Source organism: Ascaphus truei, chromosome 1 (assembly GCF_040206685.1).
Source record: "Ascaphus truei isolate aAscTru1 chromosome 1, aAscTru1.hap1, whole genome shotgun sequence".
NCBI classification, from domain to species: Eukaryota; Metazoa; Chordata; class Amphibia; order Anura; family Ascaphidae; genus Ascaphus; species Ascaphus truei.
Window position 1 is genome coordinate 199067231 of NC_134483.1, and position 27850 is coordinate 199095080.

The 27850-nt window shown below is 38.0% G+C and overlaps 1 protein-coding gene across 1 annotated transcript in view; it reads right to left on the reverse strand.

Annotated features, from left to right (window-relative positions):
* Window positions 1-372: 372 nt before the first annotated feature.
* Window positions 373-27850, reverse strand: part of CHSY3 (chondroitin sulfate synthase 3) — a 369759-nt gene continuing 342281 nt past the window's right edge. The window contains exon 3 of the mRNA XM_075600151.1: window positions 373-5440. Coding sequence (XP_075456266.1) covers window positions 3875-5440 — 1566 coding nt within the window. The 3' untranslated portion in view covers window positions 373-3874. The remainder of the gene's footprint in view (window positions 5441-27850) is intronic.

Consider the following 27850-nt stretch of genomic DNA (forward strand, 5'->3'; position numbering starts at 1 on the left):
AATAAAAAAAATTGCATCATTGCAAAAGATGAGAAAAGTATTTTTCATCATTTGAACCAACATAAACTAACCGTAGGTGCAATGAAGTTTATCCCAGGAAATATACATTAAGACAATTATATTACAACAATGTGTTGTCTACTGATCTAAGCTCAAATTGGCAAAGAAGCAACATTTTCTGACCATTTATTCCTTCAAATATTACTTATCCAGATTTGTCTGCTCATCTTGTGTTAGAAACTGTCCACTGTTGATTAGCAAATTAGGACTATATAGAGGTTTTATTGGGCTAAATAAATATGCTACAAACACAAAAAGTGCAATGATTTTAAGGAAAATGCAATATTTTATAAAATTAACAGAAACATTAATAGTTTTGCATAAGTTACCAGACCAGCAAGTAACCAATAACAACTTAAATAATACATATTCAAAACACATATATGGTTTTACAGAGACAAGCATTTGAGGAATGTCTTAGTAGACTAACATTGCAATCAATAAAATGTTTGCAAGTTTCAAATAAGAAACACATTTGCTATATAAGTACAATCTAGTACCTTTCTAACAGTATACTTTGTTTTACAGAGACCTGGTGGCAAGTATCATACAAACATGTAATAAGCATTATATTTAATCTCATTTCTTGACTCAACCATACTTTCTATACCACTGGGATCCTTTTAAACTTGCACTGATATATGTGTAACCACATAAAAGAGCAATTATTGTTCTGAAAGGTTACCGTGCCTTTTATACCACTAATTATGCCTATAAAATTGTAATTTACATTAAGATGCTGTGCAGAAACCTTTTCTCTAGACATTTCATTATACACTAAATTTTCACACAATCACAAATGGTAAACATATGGTGAATATAAGAACGAATTCAATGCAACTCATACAGTAGTTGCACACTTACTTTCAATTTAACATAGTATGGATCCCCCATTCTTAACAAGAGGTCAAATAAACAGTAGGTTGTTTTTATTTTATTTAAGTGACTTCCCAGTTATGTGACCATATATGCTAGTTTTTTTAGACCCTGTGGTAATGCTTCTAACCAACAATATTGGTGTCCTGATATCTATACCCAGCAACGTGACAGAGGAAAAACTCTTTCAATTGTGTATTATTATCTATACCTGAGTTCCAACATCTATTTCTAGTAACACAGGCTAGATACTCAGAGAGCCTTGAACTAGTTGCCATTTGATACGCAATTAATGCAAAGTTAGTGTCTGTTTAGAGCTGTGTTTTTCAACAGGGGTTCCTATGAACTCTTGGGTTACCCAAAAATCCCTAAAGGGTTCCCTGCAATATTCAGGTAATTTGAAAATTGTACCAAATACAGAATTATTTACAAGGCATCTGATCTCAGATGCGCTATTACAGAGGGTTGAGGCTCCTTACAATGCATTTTATCTCAGATATGCTATTAGAGAGGTTTGGGGTTTCTCAGAATTTCACAATATAATTATAGGGTTCCCTAGCCAAAAAAATGTTTAAAAAAACACTGATTTAGAGAAACAATTGTAAGTATTCTGCATTTAAGGTAGCTACAAGATATCCCCCTTAATCTATTCGTACATGGCATTTCTTCAATTTCACAATACCCCTTTCATTGTACATTTTTCTATTAGACACATTTTTTAGTCTGAAAATGAAAGCTGATTAACATAGAGAAATAGAAGACTTCATTGTTCCCGCTGATAACAAAACATATTGCGTCATAACGCACAATATTCAATTTCATAGTATTCAATGGCAGTGAAAATGCAGAATATCCCAGGACATGCCACCCTAACTTGTCAGCGGTAGCAATAACCTTTGTTACTGTACATCTGTATTTAGGTTTACAAATCTTTACTGTTGACATTTTCTAACAGCAGCACTTGGATGCTCACCCGGCTCATTCGCAGGATGCCCTTAGCAATAATGGCAGGTACGTGTATTTATCAAATGTGGTTCTTCAGATGATTTCCCGTTGTCGGCTGTCTTGAGAGTCCTGCCGCGTCTCATATATATCGGACACAATATCGAAGAAACAACAGCAGCGCCGGGGAATGTAACCACTTCAACGAAGCATAGTGTTTGCTACCTTGACTCACAAATTAGAGTGCAGTAGAGTGTCATTTTGTTACTGCACTCTAATATGTGAATAATGGTAACAAACCCTTTGCTCGTTAAAGTGGTTAAAATCTCTGGGACACACCGTTATTTTTTTTAATTTATTTTTTTAAATATTAATCATTTTTTTCTGGAACATTAATTTTAGGTAGAGAAGGGAACAACGAGTTTAATATGAGAATAATCTTTTTACTGTATTATTGATCAAAACTGGAGATAATTGTGAAGGTGCAGTCCCACTTAGTAACACATATTGCAAAGGCAGCTAACTGAAAATAGCCATACAGCAACATTGCACTGCGGTGTTAGTTTTTTTTTTTATGATTGAAGATATTTGTTAATAGCTTTGCATATTTAGGTTCCCCAGTTTTGCTGAGAAACGCACAATAATATATATATTTTTAAGGAAGAGTGCTGCATGGATTCAAAAATTGCAGTGACAACAAGATTGCAATGACTGCAATGTGCAGTTACTCTACAGACCAGTTCTTAGAGAATTCACAAAAGTGCAAATTTTCAGGATTGTCTACAAAACATGATGTTGCTATATTTGTTAACACTGTGCCTTCACTGCCAGAGTAATGGTTTGCAATGCATTGCTGGCTCTTCTGGCAGTGAAGGGGGTATATGTAAAATGCATGGTCAATTCCCCCAATTAAGTAGTGTATGTGATCAGCATAAATGATAAAGAATGAAAAATGTAGCTTGTAAAAAATAAAATAAAAAAAAAAGATTATTTGAGGACCAACTATGTGACACTGCACCTTCAAGCACCCATTAGTTTACCATATCCACTCATGCAGCATTGGGAGTCCTGGATTGCAGCACAATGCAACTCCTGCATGTACTGTATTTAGTATAGCTGCAGTAGGAGGAAAGTCAATGGAGAGAAAGAAAAAAAAACAGTTGTGGTCTAAGTTATTTTCAAAAAGACACAAAGCACATTTTGCATGTTTCTGAAAAAGAAAACTGTTATTTCTGTTATTTATTATAAATAATAATGTTCATTTAGTTTATCTTCTTGCCAGCAAATGAAGGACAATCGTTCACACACAAAAAAAGCTTCTAGAACATACAGTACTTGAATTTTGATTAAATCATGTTCCCTGGACAAAGTTAAAGTTCATTTGCATTAAGAGCAAACAGTGGGAACTGGAACATAAAATAAGACATTTAGGAACGTGGTAGCCAGTACCGGTTGCTCATGGATAGACCATCTTCAATTGAGTTTTAAAAAATAAAGATACAATCATAGTTATTTGTTTACTTTAAAAATTCTAAAGATGAAGAAAAGTAGTGTTTATATATTTAAGTCTTCATATAAATTATAAAACTCAAGTCTCTTCCCTCAAGGGAAGCATAATGCACTTTTGTGGTACCTTTACCAGTAAATATTCGTGTCACATTAACGTTGACAAATACAATAACGACTGATATTGCATCCTACTGCCCAAAAAGAAAAGTCTTCTGGGGCAGTGCTCGGTGGATGTGCTCCTAAAAATCAGGTAACTCTTGGACATGAGTTTACTCATTTCTGAATACAGGAACAGGGAAAATTGACCCCCCCCCTCCCAACCCCCCACCATGTTCAGTAGAAAATTGAAATATCAGTGATGAGTAGAGTTCTTTTGTCTGTGATCAACAAATATCCTTTGGAAGACAACATAGAGGAGTTTATGGACAACGATGACAAAATAATAATATGAGGTAAACTCCCCTTGAAGGCAGAATAAGTTGACATGTCAGGAGTGAGTTCGGTTATATCCAACACCTAAATGTTTTTCTAACCAAATCTCAGCTAGTTGCGCAGCAGATGCAAATGTACTTGCTTTGGAACCCAAGCACATCTTGTACTGCTTAGGATTTAAATTAGGGTCACATTGAACAGGATGAAAAACATGGACTACTCCTGTTTCTTGACTCCGAAAGGCCTTCAAACCAGAAATGATTACTTTAGTAAAGAGGTCAACGTCTTCTAAACCCCAGCCTTGGATAGAGGTATCAAATCCACCAATGTTTAATAGATCACTTTTGTAAATACAAGTGATTCCAAATCCGTAGTCTCTCCAAAACCCAGTTTTCTTTGTGAAAACAAAGTTACTGTCAGCTGGAGGGTTGCCTCCATATGTTACCTTTGGGTCATATTGGCTGAATACAATTGGATAATAGACTTGTTGTCCCTGAATAGTATTATCTCTGCATCGTTGAAGAAAATCTGAAGTGAACATCAGGTCTACATCACAGAACAGCAGTAAAGTGTCATTATCAAATTGCGCTGAGCCTCTGTCAAGACTAAGACCCCTGGAAAATTGTCCAGACATTGTTATTATAGTCATATCTGCCTGTGGATACTTGTTTTGATATTCTTCAATTAACTCAATGTGCTTATTGGAATCTGAATTTGTATCAGAATTGAACAGAATTATCACCAATTTTACATTCTGCTTTGGGATCAGACAAGTCTTTTCAAAGTTCTCCATAAATCTCATGAAAATGTCATACCGTCCAGTGAGAGGAACAAGAAAATGAATTTTCTTGTCGTGGTTTTCTTTCATTTCCTTGGTGACATGAAGAGAAGAAAACATTTTTAATGAATTGGAAAAGAAAGAGAAAGATTGGGAGTCACTATTAATATTACTCTCCAAAAAGCTTTGTACATCCAATTCTTCTTCCTCTTTGAAAAAGGGTTTGCTAAATGACTGTTGAAGATAGGCATGCCGTCTTACAGGAACAGTGAGTTTTCTTCCCTTATGCCTTTTATATAAAAGCAACAAGTCCAAAATATATTCCACCCCATAAATAGGGTGGACCCTGCGATATCCATACTGGATTTCTTTGAAATCAATTAACCTTCCTCTGGATTTGGAATTCTCATTGATCATTTCCATTACTTGCATCACAGTGTCATCCAAAGATACCTTTAGAAGGTTGTTTAAATTCTGGCATGGTGGAACATTTGCAGACATTGAATAAATATGTTTTCCTGTTAGAAATTCCCATTCAATTACTTCATTCCGATCCCGAGGCTGAAATCTGTTGAAAGATGGCATCATGCCGAGTTGTTGGTCTTCCTTGCTTATCTCAGTGTTACTGAGTTTGCTCATCAAAACACTTTCTCTATGAAGTTGGATGGAGTGGAAGCGTAATTCAGAAATTTTCCGACTAAGTATATAATTATGCAACCTGTACTGGTATGCTGGCCTTTTATTGGGGTGCAGCGTTATAGCTGTATGTATTTTGCTGTTGTGCAGATCTTGTATATATCCTTTTCTGTTGTGTTCATAATTTTCATGGAACAATTGCTGCATCTAGGAAGAAAAGAGAAAAATCAGGTCTACATCATGGAACAGCAGTAAAGTGTCATAAATAAATTAAGCTTAGCCTCTGTCAAGATTTAGATCCCTAGAAAATTGTCCAGGCATTGTTATTACAGTCATATCTGCACGTTGAAACTTGTTTTGGTATTCTTCAATTATCTCATTGTGCTTATTTGAATTTACAAATGATCACCGATTTTACATTCTGCTCTGGGATCAGGCGGGTCTTTTCAAAGTTTTTCATAAAACCTTCCATACTACTGAACATTATACTGTACAAAAGGGCTAGTGTGTGTCTGAGCCATTTAACTTGTAATATTAAATAGTAATATAAAGAACAAATAAATAATTTATTAAAATAGATTAAAAAGTACTACATTAATTCATAAATCCAAGTCATTTAAAAAAAAATACATCATATACATAGAGAAATTATGAACCTAATTAAACATAGCAGAATCTGAAACAAAGAAAGCGCATGATGTTCTTAAATGAAAACCTGTATTGAAAAGAAATACACCTGTATCTGTTGGTGTTTACTCATCAATCTCCATATACTGTAGATTAGATTTAACTGATCATTGTAACTAAACGGGGTGGTTATTATGAGTTGCAGCTACTGTAGTAAAACCAAGAGCTAACGCCCCTTTAGACCTAACTGAAATATAAGTAGAGAAAGGTGTAATATGCTTCCAAAAAAGAAAATAATAACACGGTTGTAACAAATACATTAACGCAGCATTTTCCAAAACAGAGTCTACTGTACAAAGAAACGTATACATGCTGTATTTTACCTAAATCTGTTATCAATGTTATTAATTGATTAATATTATACTAAAGTTATGGTCCACTTTTACATTTGACTTCTCACTACAGTGGCTGTTGAGCGTAATAGTCATGAGTTTGCATGGAGATTGTAGGACTGATAGGATAAAAATGAAATGTTGTACACAGATTTGCCCTTTACTTCTAACAATCATTTAGACAAACTTTATTTTCTTGGAAGTACTGCAGGAATAAATAGATTGCATCAGCCATACCTGTATTATAAATCTACGTTTCCAAACATATATAAAGGTAGAAATACATTGAAATATAGGACATAATATTACTGTGATCTTTATTAATATCAAGATTATTAGCATTGAAAAGCTATTTAGGTATAGCATCCCATACTACAGTAACATTAACACATGTAAATGGACATAAAAAATGACACGGATCATTTAGGATTAAAAAAAAGATGCCTTATTTGTGGAGATCAAATATATATGTCATTCTGGTTTTTAAATGACTGTATAACAAAGGGGAAATGCACATGAAATGTACATTTGGGTGTAAAGTACAAAGCACAGAATCTGCAGCACAAGAGTTGAAAGTTGGTTAATACAATTAGTGATAAAAATAGATTTATATTTCACGCTGCAAGGATAAGCTGAGCAAAAAAAATACCACTTTTGAGTTCAATTCCAACTCACTGTAGAATGTAACTGTGCATTACACCCTAATAGAATTTGTCTAATTAAAGTTCTGGAAAATGAAATGGTCAAATGTAATAGGACTTTCAAAGTGTAACAAAATAGACAAACAAATTGACGTAAGAATGTCTCATGACATCTGAATACATGTATGATGACTCCCTGCGTACAGAATAACACCGTTTTTTATTTCATGTTAAAATATGTTACCATGTTGTTTGTTGCTGGTTCTTAGCATTATAGAGGATCATTTGGTGGCTTTTCTCTCAGTCATCCCCCAATAATATCATATTGTAAAAAAAAAAAAATGGACTGTATGGCACAGTTTATTCTTCATAGCAACACAGCCACTGTACATACTGTAGTTTTTAAAGTCTAAGGGGCTACTTCATTAAACTCCGATAAGTGGCTTATAGCACTATAAATGCCCTTAGAGTGCGATATTGCCTGTTTTGCTATTCACAAAGCTCTGATAACAGGACAATATCGCACTGAAACGGCTTTTTATAGTTTTATAACACTGGCAAAAAAAAGTCGTGCAATAAGCCAAAATATGCCTGAAATCAATTTTTTATCACAGAAACTGCTATTCCTAAACCGTGATAAGCATATAGTACTTTAAAAACTTGCAATATTTTGGCGCCAGTTACTGTAGAGTATCTAGCACTAAAGATAATGCAAGATGGATAAAAGCAGTTTCTTTTAGTTTTATTCCACAGAATTGATACCGGAGGTCAGCGGGGACACAGCTCTTCCAGGCTGCAGTTTAAACAAACAGATTCAGTGCGATAACACATACACAAAAAAAATCCAAGTAGTACGATCTTGCATTTTTTTTAACCGTACTTGACACATGTTTTAGTGTACGGTAAAACAATGCAAAGTCGCTTGCCAATGCACTGATTTTTTCGAAGTTTAGTGAAAAGGCCCCTAAGGGTTTGAAGTATTTTGGAGCAAAAATGAAATTTTAATGTAAACATTCTGACGTTAATTGATACTTTAAATTTACAGATGTTAAAAATGTCACTGGCTTCCCATGCGCAAGGCTCACTCCCTGCAGTTCCTTAAATACATGTGACGAAATGTTACCTCCATGTACAATCAAGGTTATGACTTGTCTGCTCAATGCATACATACTAAGGCTGGGGCCATGGCACTGCAGACCATGCGGAGGGGTCCGCACGCTTAGCGAACAGATTGCCTTAAGGCAGTGTTCGCGTCCATGCGGCGTGCGGGCACGTCCGTTACGAAGCAGGAGGGGGCGCGCGTTGCGTGAGAAATCAGTTAAACACATTTCTCAGCGTGACAGACAGCTCCGTGACGTCACTGGCATGCCCCAGACACGCCCATGGACGGCGCGCGTACCATGGCCAAAAAACGCACCCGCTTTAAGCGGGTGACGTCGGGACCGTGTACGCCTCCGCACGGCGAAGGCACTATGGACCTGGCCTTACGCTGATCTACAATGCACACCTGCTCTGTTTGTTTTATACTGTCAAACATATATCAATTTACTATAACATTTGTGCAAACACATCCATTAAGTTCTTGTTATTATATAACAATATGAACACATTTAAATAGTTTTTCAGCTACATTAGTTTAGTGCATTTATTATATTTTTTCCTAATTGTTTTTATGAATTTATACTTAATTTAAGCATTTGCAAGCTTCATTGCGCAATTTTTACCTCAGCAGAGGCAACTAAAATGATAAGGTTTGCTACACCTCTACTCCAAAACCAAACAAACCGAGATTTGGTGAACTCAGAAAAAAATACGAACATCTTTTAGTTCCAAAACCACATCCAAACTACAATACCATTTTTTTTTTTACAACCAACAAGTTAAAGTGCATGCAAACCCTCATGGACTTACAGTATCTTTGAAGAAAAGCTATTCTTACCATGTTACAATGGCTTTATTGTAATCTCACATGGAGAAAATATAAGAAAACATCCTCAACCCAGCCCATTTTCTTTCATTACCGCATTCATTGCTTGTAATGACATTAAAACACTGAGAGGTAATAATCTTTGAAATTTGTGCTTGAGTATTGCATCCTATCTACAGTTATTCCAGTACTGGAAGCTTTTCTAAAGAGAATTTATTACTTATTACCCTCTCTGCCCCTACGGTACCTTCGAACTCCATCTCCATTTTCAGCTTCCAATACTAGAATATCCATGTTAACTGATAACGTTAGAGTCAGCTTTTTTGTATCATTTTGTTAGCTCAGAGCAAGATGCCAAAAGTGCAAGAGATCCCCTTTATTAAGACCAATAATTTATTGCCATCAAAATAAATGGGGCTACATGCGCGGCGCAGATGGCAGCAGTCATGTGAGTGAATAGCTCCATTTGGGATCGCTCATAAAAAGCAGTCGATATGCCCCTGTCACTGTCCCAAGCTTCCTGGAATACACTAGGGTGGCACAACTGGCCCAAATGGTCCTTTGGCACACCCTACCCAACACGTTGTACATTGGGTCGATATAGAGAATCACTACTTGGCCCTAATAACATTAGAAGGGATAACATGGATCCCCAGGAACTACAGGGTCAGAGGGGGATATACACTCCAAGCTACCTTACTTTCTCTCAACATTTGGGACCGTATAGGGGGAAAAAAATATTAATACAACCTAATCATACTATGACTCCCCTTTTCGGTAACCCCAATAGGCTTGCGGAAGAATATGTGGTTGTTAGACAATGGGATCACTAGAACTTGAGACATGATTAGAGATGGAGAGCTTAAGTCATCTGATTTTCCAAAAGAGACCAAAAACATCCCGAATACAGAACTCTTTCGCTATATACAAATTAGGCACTTTGTACAGAGCACATTACACAAGGGTATCCTGGAAACTAGCACATATTTAGAACAGGTGTTTAGATATAACCCAAAAGGGATTGATATCCAATATATATACTGTATATCAGGCCATGATCATCGAGGGTAGAGGACTGGAAGAAATATATATTAGACAATGGAAGGCAAATTTGGGGAAGCCAATGGACCCGGAGGTGTGAGAGGATATTTGGGAAGCCATAACATCAGTCTCAATTAATACAATTATAAAAGAGAACAGTTCCAAATTACTGTACAGGTGGTACCTGACTCCAACCAAACTGAACAAAATGTATGATCAGGTGTCTCCCCTGTGTTTTTGAGGATGCGGGCAGGTAGGTACATACCTACATATATGGTGGTCATGTTGACAGGTGAAAAAACTCTGGCTTCATGTGTTTCAAATCATGAACAGGGTTCTAGGAACCGCAGCGATACCTGATCCATGAGTGGTATTACTAACTAATCCAATCCAAGGTATACCAAATAGAGACAGGAAACTCTCCCTCCATATTCTGTCGGCCACGAGATGAAGCAGCGGTCAACTGGAAAAAAACAGCCCCAAGTCTCGAAAGGGTTAGGAGAGAATATGGGATACTCATTGCTATGAAAAAAGGACAGCGATTATTAATGCTATCGTAGAGAGGCACTTGGGTGTTTGCGAGCCATGGCTGAATAAGATGAGAGGAGTGGAGATTGACACACGTCTCTGTACTACTGTATATAACAGCTGTAAATGTAGATTTGAACTGTGGTGAAAAAAAATTCATATTGTGATTCTCTTTGAGCTGCAAGTGAAATGTTATTGGTGCCCTTTCCCTCCCCTCCCCCCCCCCACCCAAGTATCCCTTTTATTTATGTACCCACTTAATCACCCACCCCATTCCCCATTCTTTTTTTGTATCTCATATATTTATATAGGCAAATAAAAATGATTGTTAAAAAAAAAAGTCATCAGTTTTACAGACTAACTATGAATTAACAAAAAAATGTGTATTTTTCTTTATTTTTCATATATATGACATATTGCCTTTATTTTATTGCATCTAAGGAACTGCTCTTTACATTATTTCCTGTTATGTATAATCCACTGACAACTTAAAAAAAAAAAGAGTATGGCATACACTATTTGTGATACTTTGCTTTACCTTTTGCTATTTGACTTTCATGGTCAATCTGTAAATCCAATAAAATACCTTGGCTTATAAAACAATAAATATTTTTATCACAATACAATATGTTACTCAGTTGTGAGCAAAACAATGAAATTAACCCCTCCAAAAGCGCTAACCTACACTAAACTAAGTGATAACAATTTGTGCTAAAACAACGATAAGTGCTCGTGCAACATCAAAATGATAACAAAATGACTTGCACAATGCTGTGATAAACAAAGAGAAAAAAAGCAGCTAGGTGACAATAATAACAGGTAATTCCAAAACCTGATATAAAACAGTGAACAAACAAATATAAAGTCCCCAGCGCTAAAGTCCAAGATACCGTGATCTTTAAGGCAGTCTCTAGTCTTTAAGATGGTAGTTGGGCTCTGGTTTAGATGCTCCAGATGGGATAGATGTCCTTGATGTAGATGGATACACCGTCTGAAATAACAGATAAGCAGACACACCTGATTGCGCAGTGTGTTATAGCAATCAGAGCCCTATCTGAGATGTGAAAGAATCCTACTCACATAATCAACGCCAATATGTTCAGTGGAGAGGATCTGTGCTTTCTCCCCTTCTAATCCGCTCCTCACACGAACCCCACGTGGAGACAGCTTACAGGAGACAGCTTACAGGATACACCCTCTATCTTCAATGGCGTCGGGGATGCGTCCGTTAACAACACCTCCACCAATGTGAGACAGGAATACGTACAAGATAGTGTAGTATGAGCAGACCTTTAATGCTTAAAACACTATAAAACGTAATAAAATACACTCACATGGTGCAATAACAGATCGTATTGCTCAATATGCCGTCCGCAGCTTGCATTTCCTAACACCACACCGGAGAGTTCACTGCACACAGACACGCTGTCGACTTGGCGTGTGACGTCAGTGCTTTAGGAGGCTCTCCCTGCGGCAGGACTACAGTGGCTGGGATGGTTCAATGACTAAGCTCCTCCTCCCTAAAGGTCTGCTCATACTACACTATCTTGTACGTATTCCTGTCTCACATTGGTGGAGGTGTTGTTAACGGACGCATCCCCGACGCCATTGAAGATAGAGGGTGTATCCTGTAAGCTGTCTCCTGTAAGCTGTCTCCACGTGGGGTTCGTGTGAGGAGCGGATTAGAAGGGGAGAAAGCACAGATCCTCTCCACTGAACATATTGGCGTTGATTATGTGAGTAGGATTCTTTCACATCTCAGATAGGGCTCTGATTGCTATAACACACTGCGCAATCAGGTGTGTCTGCTTATCTGTTATTTCAGACGGTGTATCCATCTACATCAAGGACATCTATCCCATCTGGAGCATCTAAACCAGAGCCCAACTACCATCTTAAAGACTAGAGACTGCCTTAAAGATCACGGTATCTTGGACTTTAGCGCTGGGGACTTTATGTTACTCAGTTGTAATTAAATTTCTTCAGTGACCTTTTAAAAACCATCCTTGTAAGAGATGTAAGATTAAATTGCCCAATGATATTTTAAAACAGACATCTACCCTCAACTTTACTGATCAATATGTATAGCAGCTTTACAATTGCAGACATTTTTAAGAAGACAATAAAGTAATAAATATAAATATATACAATACAATATAAAAGATTAAATGTTAATAATAATAGTTAAACGTTTCTAGAGTTGATATTATGTAATTAGAGTACAAATGAATATGTCGTTCTTTCTAAAATTAATTAAATAAAATATTCATACTGTAGGAATGTGCTTCTACCCTACATTTTTTTCTGTTATAATTACTGTTTTGAACCATTAATCATCATTGGATCAATAGTACCAAAGTAAATGTAAAAGACATGTTCATTGCCTGCATTCTTAGCACATCATGGGATTTGACCAGAGTGCTTAAATAATGTCTTTCCTGCTTAGAAGTGGTTTTGTGTTGTGGTTTCTCATGCTCAACACCATTCCAGGCAGATTTTTTTTCCTGCTGATTAAACTCAAAGGAGATTAAGTGAAGCTTCCTTCACACTGACTTTACTAACATTAAAGTTTTATCATAAATTTCAAGCATCCCTAGAGTTAACATCAAATTAAAATAACATAAGTATGGCAGGGAATCTACTTTATTTTTTTTTAAAGAGATTATAGTTCCAGTATATTCCTAGTATAATTTTGCTTATAGCTTTTGCTTCTGAATTTCATAACCAAGTAGAATAAATTAACATAACTATCATGTATAAGAAGATGCCAGAATTGTGCAGCCTATTTGCAAGATCTGATTATGTCACATACGTTACAGAACTTGACGAGATCATCACACCTTCCCAACATAAGAAAGCCGACTATCATGTCTTGCAAAAAATAAGCCACAGTTTTAATTAGCTATAAGTAAGAAAATATATCACTCAACTTCCCCAGTTTTCCATCACCACCTCAGCAGATAGGACTTTGCATGACTTGTCTTCTTGAGGCTTTCATTTGCCCCAAAGCCCCCTAATTTACAATCAATACCGTTAGTCCCAAAACCAAACCACGCCCTTGGGAACCATAAGGCTAAGTCCCCGCTAGCGCTGATCGGGCTGAGCGTGCGGCACTTGCGGAGGAGATTTACATATATAGATATATGTAAGTCCCCGCTTACGCGGGGCGTGCGGCGCTCGTGTGCGTGCACACACGCTCAGCCGCGATCGGCGCATATGTAAACAAAAAAATATGCTTTCCCGCACGCTCAACTACCCGCAATGCCCCCTCCCCCACGCCCTCGTACAAGCCGGACACCCGGCGCTCATGCTTCGAGCGCTCTCCATGCATGAGCGGCTCAGCGCCAGCGGGGACTTAGCCTAACTGGACAGGGCAGGGACTTCTTCCGCCTTGTGCCTGTGACGACCTGAATACCCTTTATTAAAAAAAAATCAATGTTATTATTTCTCTGTTTCCAATGTGCAGGGCAGATGCAAGGGTCTTTAAAATATTGGGGGGGGGGAAATCTTTATAAAACCAATAAAAAGACAATTTATTCTAAGTTGAATTGCTAGATTTATAATTTATTTCAAGAGGAAATGACAGCTCCCAAAATGTCATAAAGAGTTACAATTGTTCCTGAAGTAAAAATGTGCAAGTCTGTAATGCTTTGTAGGATAGGACCTTGATGAATAATGGCCTTTGTTTTAGGGAACCCTGTGTCTTATAACAGTTGTTATGTAACACAGGGATTCTGCCAATATTTCCTTCTGTATTGAATGTGTGCTATTCAGTTTACTTTTCTCCTACAGTGTCTCTTTGGAAAAATAACTGCCATAACAGTGAAACAGTACAAAGGCTGGACTCAGGTGAGCCAGTCTTGCATCAATAAAAGTTGTACAACTAGATTTAAATACTTAGGTGAGTTGTAATTTAATGTCAAAGCAAAAGGAAAACAGATTTGAAAGATGTGCTTTATTTTGTGAAGCATAGAACAATTCAGTCAAATTACAAATTGGCAAGCTTTGTTTATACAGTATCAAAGGAAATAGTCTAACAGTTAGTGTCCTAACTGGCCAAAGATTACATCTGTGAAAACTACAGGATAACTCTAAAGCCTCTTGTAGCATAGATTAACATAACAATAAATGAAGAACATCATTGTGATGTCTGTGCTACACTCATTTGTCATTCAGGAAAAAAGCCAAGTTTAAGATTATTTTGTAAATCTGTGCCTGTCTTGATTCTCAAATCTCTTACACAACTTCACAGTAATGTACAAGAATAATATATGGTACTTCTTGCTACTCTACGCATCTTCATATCTATTTGCTAGTTAAACTACAGTAGGTGTTATTTTGAGGGTCCACAGATCTGTATTGTAAATTACAAGGGCCGTCACATGTAACCGGTAGTTATCAGTTTTGCGAGAAATATTGTTTCTAGGACTGATGAAATATGGATACTGGTATGATCACACAGACCTACGTTGAGCTCGTTAACCTGTCAACTTTTTACATTAAAAAAATAATATTTTGGTGTTTTTGGATAACCTTAAAACGTAATAAGATACTTTTTTTCCCCGCTTACCTGATCTATTCGCTTACTATCAATGATGTGATTTGCAGCCATGTTTTTCTCGGAGAGGTAAGGGGTGCAACATTTTAAACTAACACAAAACATATATTGGGGGTTGAGGGGCAAATACTACATTAAGGTTTATGACTGCAGTAAACTGGAATAAAACTTTGTTGAATTCCTGTCATTCTTTATAAATGGAAGATGAGATGCTTTCTATAAATAACATTTGGAGTAGAGATGTATGAGCAGTTCAAAGCATTAAATAAAACTGGAAAATATAAAGCATGCCTTATTTTTGTGTAATAACCCCATGATTTGCTCACTTAACTTGAATAAATAATAGTTGGCACAATTAACTTGATATATACCGCATGCAAGCGTGTGGAAGGCTTGGCCTTGACTAGATAATAGAAAAGAGCAGATTAGATTCCCAATGTGATGGCTATATATATCACATGCCTGATAGATGTCTAAATGAAATGTATGCCACATCAGATCTAGCAGTTTCGTCTTCCTGGGAAATTGATGGCTTTGCCTTGTAATTTATACTGGTAAAAAAATGCCATGAGCAAAACAAGGTGAGGCAAACATTGAATAACTACAGTAAGCTCCTGTGACATGCGTTGTATAAAAAGTCTGTTATAAAGATTACATTTAAAAAATATATCCTTTACAGGTATAATTATTATTGGCTCTTTAGATGTTTTTTTTTTTTTTTCAATATAATTTAGAGAATTTGTCAAAATACAGTAAAACAAATAAAATGACTTCATGTTTATTTATGACACTGTAACACAAATACAGCAAATGCAAGCATATACTATTGATGAAATAAAATTAATAGGCAACATTGGAATCTGTGGTACTGTATTAAGCAGTGCATTGGAAGATATATTGTTAATTTGAGTGTATGGGTCATATAATAATATTAAGTGTAGTTTATAGAGTACGTACAGTTGGATAATTACATGAATTCTTAAGATATCGTGAAGATACGGAGGGGTCGTGTACATATGTCTAATTTATTACACATGAACCATTTTTTATTTTTTACAGAATTTGAACCAGCAAGTCTCCTGGAGCTAAATAGCAATATTCTTAGCTCTGTGGATCCACTAGCTCCTGATATATTTACCTTCAAATGTTCCATTAAAATGAATGCAAAATAAAAAATGGCCACCAATGTAGTCCAATAGTAAGCCACAATTTCATGCTCTGTTGACACTTCACCTTTCTATTGGCTCATGGGAAAGAGGCTTGGGTGGCGGCCATATTGATTTTTCCCAAAGGTACCAGAAACACTGGCACATAAAAAGTTAAATATCCTAGGAACTGTAAGGTCCCCTGAGTTAATAGTATGTTTATCTCTTCCTAATTAGTTAAAAGAATAAGTAAAAAGATCTGAGTAGGAGGGATTGCTGCATTAACAAAAAAGTGGGATACTCGGCACCAATACGCTTTGGAAAAACCGTAAGAGACATGAGAGAAACCAGTTACCCCAGTGTTTTTATTATTAAAACACATATCATATCCTAATTTCAATTCTAAAAACCTTTCATGTATGCCATACAGTTAGGGTGACCAGATTTCCAAAAGTAAAAACCGAGATACACAAAAAAATATTTGTAAAACAAATGACATCACTTAAAAATAAATATTGTAATTGAATGCGTCTAATAGCGTCCCCAGTTATGCTGTATTATTGATTTATTTTGCTACCTCTCTCTCCCCTTTTCTCTTCTTCCCTCCCCCATCTGTCACTCTCCCTCCTCTCCCCTTCATCCCTCCCTCTCTCCCTCCTCTATATTTCACACTGCCTCTACCTTCTCCCTTTCTCCTCCCTCTCACCTTCCCATGTCTCTCTCTTCTCCCTCCCCTTCTCCCCTAACCTCTCTTCTCCCTCTCTCCCCTCTCTTCCCTTCTTTCCCCCCTGCCTCTGTTCCCTTTCTTTCCTTATCCCCCCCCCCCCTTGTTTCTCTCTCCCCTTGGTAAGTGCTCATAGCGCATGTGCAGCCGGTTAGTGCTCATCGCGTATGCGCGGCTGACAGGCGCTTGCCATTCACACATGCAGTCCACGCTCACCGTTCGTGCTTACGTGCCATTTGTGTTTACTGTACACAAGTCTGTCACTAGGCAATACGGAGGTAAGGCGCCTTCTTGCGGCGGCATTCTTTCTTTTAGGTAAATGCTGAATCGTCTTTCAAACATGTAATAGGATGCCTGGCGTCGTTGACATTTTACTGGCAGATGGACAGAGAACATGGCCTTGTTTTTCATTCATTATCCTCCTTAACTGCTAGGATCCCCACGATTGCTATACGTGACACGTCATACACGAGTCGGTGTGTATCGACGTGGTTCAGGTGTTGAGTGTTGGAAAGGCAAGCAACTGAAGCAAGCGATTCAGACGATTTATTTTTAGACCCAAAAATGAGTTACCATAATCGTCTCTCTGGGGCAGCATACAGAAAAATAGCAGGAGCTAAGAAGGCTATAAAATTAAGCAGAAGGGAAGGGTGAATCCGGAGCGACAGCAAACTGCCCAATGACGTCAGAGTCCAAAGTTGAACGTCAAAGCTTTATTGAAAACACACAATGGAAACAGCAGGCTGCAGTACAGCCTCCTCCTCTACGCGTTTCACGCACACTGGCGCTTCGTCTTGGAGTGAGGAGGGTGCCTGCAAGCCCCATAATTAAAGCATAAGCCCTGCGAACGGGGAGTTAATTAAAATCGTAACAGCTGTGAGTATCAAATAGAAAACATATCTATTGGACTAGTTGCATAGTAGCACATAGCAACGTTATATAATGATGTTCTCATTTACTCATTGTATATTAAAGAACATTCTAAACAGTCTCTAAGTGGTGCTCATTGGCTGTGAACATGATAAGAAAAGATAAAAACAAATAAAGTGAATAGATGTTGCAAAAGAAAAATGGGTTAATATGAACATGATCTGTCAATTTTGTACTGTATAATTGTATTGTACTGATAGATTAAGATCTGAATGTATCACAAAACCCAAATGGAAAAGGGGGGGAAGGAGGGGAAAAGAGGGGGAAGAGAGAGAAGGAGGGGAAAGAAGGAAAGAAAGGGGGGGGGGGAGGAAGGGGGGGGGAGGAAAAAGGGAAGAAAAGAAAGAAAGAAAAATGGGCAAGGAGGGCAGAAGTGATTATCACATAGTAAATAACATCATAATATAAAAATACAGTGTCTAAATGAACTTTGAAAAATGCAATCATAAAAAACATCTCAGATCCCAATCGACATTCAGTCCATTGGGCTGTAACGTATTAAGAGTAAAAATCCAGTGTGCTTCTCTTTGGTGAAATATTGGGTATTCTATATCATCGGTGCACAAACTGGGGGGCGCTCTTCCCCAAGGCATTTAATTTAATGCCGGGGGATTGCGTGAGGCCTCTGCAATGCTATACTTACTGGGATTCAGAAGCTCTGTGACGCGTCGCCATGGCAACACAGCATCAAATGACGCCGCAGGGCCATGTGACGTGATGTCACACGCGTCAAATGATGCTGCGAGTCACGTGACGTCACGTGACCCCGAACGTCATTTGACCCAGCACCAAGGTAGGGAGGGGGGCACCATCACCAAGGCAGGAAGACAGGGGGGCGCAGCTGGAAAAGTTTGCGCTCCCCTGTTCTATATGATGATCCTTACAAATAGTCGCTGATAATCAGAGATGCTACCGGACTTTAATTAGTAGCAAAATGACCGTACAACAAAAAAGTTGTGATTTCCCCAAAAATGTAAATGGTACAAATTTTTCAAATATTTATTACCAATGCGCACTAAAAAATTGTGACAATTTTTAAAGAACCTGGTTGGTATATTCTATTAAAAAGGATTCAGGTAACTGTTTTTGCTGTATACTATTTATTTTTAAAAATCCCTGAAATGGGAATTCCATCAAATATTGGCTACAATGTGTACTACAGACCCATGAACAATGAAAACCACATATTTTGAGGAGATGATTATTAAATTAAAATCAGCGCATTCGGGATGAAGAGGTTAAACGTTGGAGGTCAGTATTTATTCGGAAATGTGCAATAATATGGTGCATAGCTACACAAAATCTAGCTCTTCAAGGGTCATCATTTCAAATACACACATCAAAAATGTAATTTCTTAAAAATAGTGGAAGAGATGTCCATTATAGTAAGATTTTTTTCGCCTAAAATCTGGAAATATTCACAAATATTTTCTTGGATTCATTGACATTGATGATTAAACTGAGGCATGGTTAAGTGATGGGATAATAAAGGACAGGGATGCCTGGGTATGTCCCGGGGCGTCAGCTTGGGGGGGGCTCAAAGGGATTTGGAACCCTCCCTCTGGACTCTTGATGACTCCCCTAAGTGGTTACAGAGGCCCCCGTGGTCATCCCCACAACAATTAAATGTATTGCCGGGGAGAGAGCTGGGCCGTAGCAATGAACTGATATGTGACGCAGTAACATCATGACGCCATGATGTCATGACGATACTCGGGGTCCCCTTAAGGTGAAGTTACAACACTGCAAAAGGAACTATTGGATCTCAATATGAATGTAAAAGATATGCAGGGTCAAAGCTATGGCAATGGTGTAAATATGGAGGGAAAGCATAATGCAGTTCGAAAACATATTGAACATTAATGCACGTGCATTTTATGTACCATGCAGTTCTTTGAGTCTGGTGGTTAACAACACCGCCAAATGTAATATAGATGCTATTTTATTTTTGGGCTTAATTCATCAGTTGAATCATTTAGTCTAAGCGTGTATGGACAGATGCAACGTTCTTTAAAAGTTTTACCCAATTAAACACTAAACAGAGTTTATGATATGTGTTGGGAGTCTCGTATTGATGCAATTAGACCAATTTGATACCATCTGGGAACACTCTACGATGCATTAGTGTATATTAATTAACGATGTTAAATTTAAAAGTGCACATCATGGCCTCCAGAGAAGAGCTGATGCATACACTCTCACAAAAAGTATTTGTGACTATAAATTCATTTTTTGTACTCAGTTTGTCATACCAAACTATTACACATAAATCCAGTGAGCAAACAGTCTATAACCTTTGACATCAATTTTGCTGTTAAATCTCAAGCTTACTAATCTTTTTGAAAAGTTACAGAAAAAGTGGGTTCGCCCAAGTGAAGATAACTGCTCGTCAACTTGCAGCTGATGTTGAAATAGCCGTGGAATTTGTTCTACAGCAACAGGTTCAGAAACGAACGAAGAATAGACTCTTTGATTCCCAGAGCAGGGATAAAAATCCGTCCACAACCCCCAAAAATAAATTTGAATCAGAATTTTTCAACACAATACTAGACATGGCTATTAACTCAAAAATACAGATTTGAACAAATAGAAAGTCATAGTTCACACTTCAAATTTTTATAAAACCTACAGTACATTCATTGATCAACTGGACATCGGAAACAATGTTACAACATTGCAAAGACTTAGAAAATATACTCATGGTAAATAATTGAAGTGGAGCTTTGCAAGGAACTGAAATTGCTTTGCAGACTTGCTCAACCAGATAGCAGTTCACTGAAACTTATTTATAATCGACGTTTAGAAGAAATCTATCCATACACAGTTATTTCTTTACATATCCTGCTGATGATACCAGTAACAGTGGCTGGTGCGTAGGAGCTTTTTCGGAGCTAAAACTCATTAAAAAACATTTAAGGTCAACCATCACTGAAGAAAGATTGGTAGGACTCTCCATTTTGTCTATTGAAGCTGAAATTAATCATAATCTATCCTTAGAAGAAATTGTAAAAGACTTTGGAAGAAAGAAAGAAAAATGTACTTATAAAATATTTTCTTTACTTTAAAATAAAACAAGCAAATACCATTAAAGTGTCTGAAATGCTCATAAGCATAGTCTAGGATTGAGAGCAAGTGAGCATATGTAATGCATTCAAGGCAAAGTTCTTAACACAGATTTTGCTATTCCAGAGTCTGCAACAAACACCAAACTACTCACTCTGCAGCCTATAACAGCTTTGAAGAACATGAAAAAATAGGGGGTACATTTTGGTGTTAATCTTCCTGGGGAAAAGCTGGCTTCTTCTTAGCAGGTTGAGACCTTTGGAGTAGTGTAAATTGTTTACAAGACACTATGAGCATTTTTGTGCTCTTAAAGTTAAGATAATGGTGTTAAACGCAAGCGGTTAACAATAAAGTTTTGTTGTATATTCTATTACAGTATGCTTGAGCTTGTGCATTGAAACCATGATTGGTAAACTGAACTGTTATTACTGGCAGTCTTGCTGCTTGTTTAGTAGTGTAGTGTGGGATGTATAACAGGACTTTTGCCACTTGTGATAAAATGTGAATCCAGAATTTTCTTTTACCTATTGATTATGTAAGCATATTGGGGCCAAAGAAAGGTATTCAGCCATGGGATTGTATGTATGTCTTTATGTATTGTATGTCTTTATTTATATAGCGCCATTAATGTACATAGCGCTTCACAGCAGTAATATACGTGACAATCATATAAATAACAAATAATATAAATAACACATAAAAGGGGAGAAGTGCTTCAGACATAAAAGTAACATTTAGGAATAGGAGTCCCTGCTCCGAAGAGCTTACAATCTAATTGGTTGGTAGGAAGAACTTACAGAGATAGTAGGAGGGCGTTCTGGTAAGTGCATCTGCAAGAGGCCAAGGTGTATGTATATATTGAGGGGAAGGACTTTCCAGAGGTGTGGGGCAATCAGTGAGAAGGGTTTAAAGCGGGAGAGGGCTTTAGATACAAAAGGGTAGAGAGAAGACATCCTTGAGCAGAACACAAGAGTCGGGATGGTGTATTGTATAGCGAGAAATTAGGGCTGAGATGTAAGGAGGGGCAGAAGAGTGTAAAGCTTTAAAAGTGAGTAGGAGCATTGAGTGTGTGATACGGGATTTGATAGGAAGCCAGGAGAGGGATTTCAGCAGGGGAGACACTGAGACAGATTTTGGAAAAAGTGATTCTGGCAGCAGCATTTAGGATAGATTGTAAGGGAGACAGGTGAGAGGCAGGTTGGCCAGAAGCAGGAGGTTACAGTAGTTGAGGCGGGAGAGAATGAGGGTCTGTGTCAGAGTTTTTACAGTCAAGCAACAGAGGAAAGGGCATATCTTGGTAATATTGCGGTGGAAAAAATGACAGTTTTTTGCTACCTTTTGAATGTGAGAAGAGAATGTGAGGGAGGAGTCGAGTGTGACCCCTAGGCAGCGTGCTTGGGCTACTGGGTGAATGAGTACTTCCTACAGCAATGTGGATGGAGGCAGTAGGGCCAGGTTTGGGAGGAAGTATGAGGAGCTCTGTTTTTGCCATGTTAAGTTTAAGTCGGCGGAGGAACATCCAGCATGATATAGCCGAGAGGAGAGACATTCAGAAACTTTAGTCTGTACAGCAGGTGTAAGGTCAGGGATAGAAAAGTAAATTTGTGTGTCATCAGCATAGAGGTGATATTTGAGCCCAAGAAATGTGATTAGGTCACCTAGAGAGAGTGTGTAAAGAGAAAAAAGAAGGGGTCTCAGGACAGAGCCCTGGGGTACCCCCACAGAGAGATCGATAGAGGAGGAGGAGGTGTTAACAAAAGAGACACTGAAAGTATGATGGGAGAGGTAAGAGAAAATCCAGGATAGAGCTTTGTTACGAATGCCAAGAGTATGGAGAATGTGAAGGGGAAGAGGGTAGACCACAGTATCAAATGCTGCAGAGAAGTCGAGTAATATGAGCAGAGTGTAATGACCTCTGTCTTGATTTAATCCAATTCAGCCCTTCAGTCCACATGCAATATAGAGGGCTTTGAAGTATAAGTAGTTAGACAACTTATCTTGAACATACAGTAATTGTGACTTTTGTGGTTTTGCACTGTTTAAATGATAGAATACTACATACATTAGGACAGCATGCTTTTTGGTACTAATTGAGTTTGGGGTACAACTTTATTTCAATCAGATACTTTTCAATGTTGTATCTTAATTTTTTTGTAAACTTGTTAAATTGCAAGACGAAAATGAATGTCTCGTCTTAGATTATAATAATGATGCTTAATATGACATGTTACATCTGGTCAATAAAATATAAATAATTTCTTCTGCTGTGTTTTGTTCTTCATTCAGCATGTACTTGTTATTCCAGAAATGTTATCAAATGATATATTGTATACACATCTAAGGGATTTAAATGGGCCATTAGGAAGCCATGACATCATCCCTTTCATTGCGGCTTCCTATTGGCCCGCGTACCCGGTACATTTAAACCTGAGCAGGAGATACCAGCACCCCCTCCGGAGGTATCTCAGGAATCAGGAGGTACCCGGAGCGGAATTTAATGCGGTTCAGCTCCAAAGACCCCCTGATTCCTACCTGGGGGGTGAGGGGGTGGGACAGTTTTTGTGGAATTTTTTGGGGGGAGGAGGCGGCCCTATTAGTGTTTGCCTAAGGGCAACACATAACCTAGGGATAGGCCTAGTCTAGTTGTAGATCACTTCACTTCTCTATTTCTCTAATTGAAGAAACAGATATTTAGATGCACCTATTAAAATACAGTGTAATACCAAAACAATATACAAATTAATGGGACAGAATTAACTTGAGTCTCAAACTCCAACATTGCATAAATATAAAAAGGGAAGTGTCTGTCCAGATGCTGCTAAACTTCTGCATTCTGTCAAACCTTGGTTATCCACCAAAATGGGAAAAAACACGCTTTGGAAATGGAACAAAGAGTTTAGCTTTTGTTAGGAAACTCAGTCTGATAGTTAACATTTTTATTCATGTTGCTGATGGGATTATCCTGTATTTTTCAGTTATTACAGAAATGATAGAATAACACGATCGAAGATAAAATAAGAATCTACAAAATGAGACTTAATGGTAAAACTAGAAATAGAACTGCTTACACATGCCACATTATAGAATCTTTGTTCAAGGGTCAAGAAAAAAATGTAATTTGAAACCAGCTGAGAACAGATGTTCAAAGAGTATGAACAAATTAAAATTGGGTTGATTTCACACATTTTCATTTAAGCAGCTGGGGTTATTCTTACAGCTTGTAAATAAAAAAATGTCATTGCATTTTTCCATCTGTGCAATTTAAGTGCTGATCTATTTTCATTCTTTTTAGAACTAAGTATATTTAATTTGTATCTTTGCATGGGAATTGATATAACATTGTTATGATGGTGATTAATCTTTAACACTCAAAAATGATGCTTGTAGTTTTGCTGTGATCAACTAGAAAATCAGCATTCAATCTGTCCTTAAAAATAGAAACACTTGTCTAGCGCGCCTGTAGGATCCTAACTAATCTAAGTGTTTAACAGGAAGTTGGAGAGTTAATCCTAGTACATAGTTACGTAGTAGATAAGGTTGAAAAAAAGACATCCATCCATCAATGGCCACCCGTAGTAATGGCCCTTACATAAATATTGCAAGTAGCAGGATGCATATATTGCAAGTAGCTAGGATGCAAATGTTGGGATGATCAGGCAGGTGCTGGGCCACTCCTTGCTTCCAGAATATGCTGGGTCACCTAGGGTGACTCAGCATAGGCTAAACCAACCCTTCTTCTGCCCAGTGATAGAGAGCTGGGGTTGAGTTATAAATAGGAGGTACCTAGAGCTCCACCCTCAGATCCCAGGAGGAACCACAGGAGAGGATCTCGCCTGTAAATATGTACACGATTTGTAGTAACTAGGGTAGAAGCCCCTTTGTTATTTTCCAGTGAGGGAAATGTCACAAACCCTTCTAGGGTCCCCCCATATGGCCCTCAAGTGCGTCCTACCCACAAGAGGGGATGGCAAGACACTTGATCATAGGTTCCTTTGTGATAGGACCTTAGAGTATCCCCCATAGCTGTCAGAAGGGATACAGTTGGTTCCCAGCTGTCCTCAAAAGAGGGGAGCACAAAGCTATGTGAGGGGGATAGGGTGTGCTTCCTCAAGCATGAGGGCACCCTGCCAATGGGTCCCAGTGGAGGTGGGAGCAGCCACATTTATTTAGGCAAATGCATTGCCATGAAGTGGCAACAAAGGAAAGGATGTGCCTCTTTGGGGATGTTGTCTGAACATTCCAAAGAAGAATTTGTATTGTTGGACTGTTATAATAAAGTTAAAGAAAAGTTTCTGGCGCCCTCCTTTCAAATTGCTCACCGCATCAGCCTGCACGGATGCCAGCCTGAGAATAAGGTAACAAGAGACACTGAGCATCACCTGCACTTTAATGCACCATCTCACAGACATTTGGGACACTTTGGTGTGGCCCCCTCTTCTGTTGGCCTCTTGTATGGGTCATTTTGTAAAACTGAACATTATTATATTCCCTTGTGTAAAATCTATTCTAATTTTGTTCTAAGTCCTTTATATTAAAAATAATGAGCAAATTTCAGCAGTTTAAAGCAGCAAAACATTGCAAATACTGACTGCATCTTTTTTTAAATATTACAGGCATACCCCGCATTAACGTACGCAATGGGACCGGAGCATGTATGTAAAGCAAAAATGTACTTAAAGTGAAGCACTACCTTTTTTCCACTTATTGATGCATGTACTGTACTGCAATCGTCATATACGTGAATAACTGATGTAAATAAGGCATTTGTAACAGGCTCTATAGTCTCCCCGCTTGCGCACAGCTTCGGTACAGGTAGGGAGCCGGTATTGCTGTTCAGGACGTGCTGACAGGCGCATGCATGAACTGCCGTTTGCCTATTGGGCGACATGTACTTACTCGCGAGTGTACTTAAAGTGAGTGTCCTTAAAGCGGGGTATGCCTGTATTATTTCAACGTCTAATGCGATTTTTGGATTTTTTTTAAATGTACCGATTATCCTTTCGTTGCTACAGCAACCATCGAGAAAGGCAAATCCACTTCCTGTTTTGAAACAGGCAGGCTCTGTCACGCCTCTTTCAGCCCTGCCCTCTTCCTGGTAGTGCATGAGCTCAATTGTATCTTGTGACTACCTGGTCAAATGATTTTCCCCAGAGAAGAACTTGATTCAGACGCAGCCATTAAATTAAACATTCAATAATGATTTTGACTGAGGTAGAACAGGAGCACCAATCCACTGATAGTTTAGGTAAAACTGCACAATTAAACATTGTGACATACTTTACATTTTAAACTAACAAAAAAAGAAAGTAACAAAAAAATGGGGGACTGTAGTAATGCTGCTTTAAAACAAGAGTAAAAAGTGCTCACTTGTAGAGATGGGCAAATTTTCTGCCTAAATAGGAATTCCTTTGAGCTGCGAATTTTCCCAGATCAGTCTCAGAACCTGATTCGTTTTTTTTCCTCCTATTACTGAAAATCCGTCTGACGGATTCATAATCCGAACTTGCAAAGTGAATCCGACAAGAGAATTATAATAGGGGGACGAGGAGCATATAACCGTGTTACCATCCGAGAATCCGATAGATGTTTAAGAATCAGAACAGGCTCAAGTGGATGAAGTGAATTTCAGCCTGCGGATTGGAAAGCCTGGGAAAATCGTGGATTGTATTCAGACTGGTTCACCTATCTCTACTCACTCGCACTCTAATACAATAGAGAAAATACACTGCCAAATGTCCTCATGGAAATATAGCACTCTTTTTAAAGGGAAGACCATTTTCGGTGTTTATAAGTGACTTCTTTCAAAGAAGGACTTTCATGTTTGAAATATTTCGTTTTAAATATTTATTCTTTAAATATATTGTTAACAAGAGTCAAACACGACCACACACAAGGCATTGTTACACATTTATTTAAAACCTTTTGCACACCTTGAGATCCATCACCTCACCTTCAACCAGGCCTTTGGTCTTTAGCACTGTTCAGTAAATATGGTCTGTAGTCGCTTCTGTTGATGGCACATACAGTGTAAAAAACTAATGAGTTTATTGATAGTGGGTGAAAATCACTAAACATGTTCCAAAGTACTTACTATAGCTTGATATGCAAATTACCAGCCTGATGATAATGGTGGCTATGTATCAAATTCCACGAATAGTAATAGTGACTAATGATTTTCAGTACAACTCAGTATCCTGAATGTAATGGAAGATATTTTATATTAATTACATTGTTAATGATCAGAGTCAGTACATAGTTACATAGTGTAGTAGATGAGGTTGAAAAAAAGACTTATGTCCATGAAGTTCAACCTTTGCTAAATTTAGATGACAGATACTTATCCTATATTTGTATTTACAGTATTTTGATCCAGAGGAAAGCAAACAAACAAAAACAAACAAACAGTGAAACGTCATCTAATGATATCTCATAAGGGGAAAATGTAATTCCTTCCTGACTCCAAATATTGGCAAATCAGATTACTCCCTGGATCAACAACCTTCCCATGTTTACTTATTTGGTATATATCTCTCAATACATTTCCTTTCTAAAACAATGTCAAATGTTTTTTTGAAGATATATATTGTTTCTGCCATCACAGTTTCCATGGGTAATGAATTTCACATTTTAATTGCCCTTACTGTAAAGAATGCTTTCCTTTGTTGCTGGTGAAATCTCCTTCCCTGCAACCCTAAAGGATGACTCGTGTAATTTTACTGCCCTTGGGATGTATGTATGTACAGTGCTCGAGAAATCTGGTCAACCGGTCGCCACGGGCGGCGGGGAATGGCAGCGGCGGCGCGATCAGGTCCTCAGACTTGGCGCACGGGTTTGGCGCATGCGCCAAAACATACTCCGGCCAGAGATCCTGGTGTGCATGTGCAGAAGTCTCGATGCGCATGCACAGGGAAGCAGGGTGTCCAGCCTGCGGTGCAGGGGTGGGATGAGTGATGTCTGGCGGTTGGCCCCCAACCGCCAGACACCTTCTTTGCTCCCCCCCCGGTCCTGTCTCCACACGCCAACCTTGTTCTCCCTGTTCCT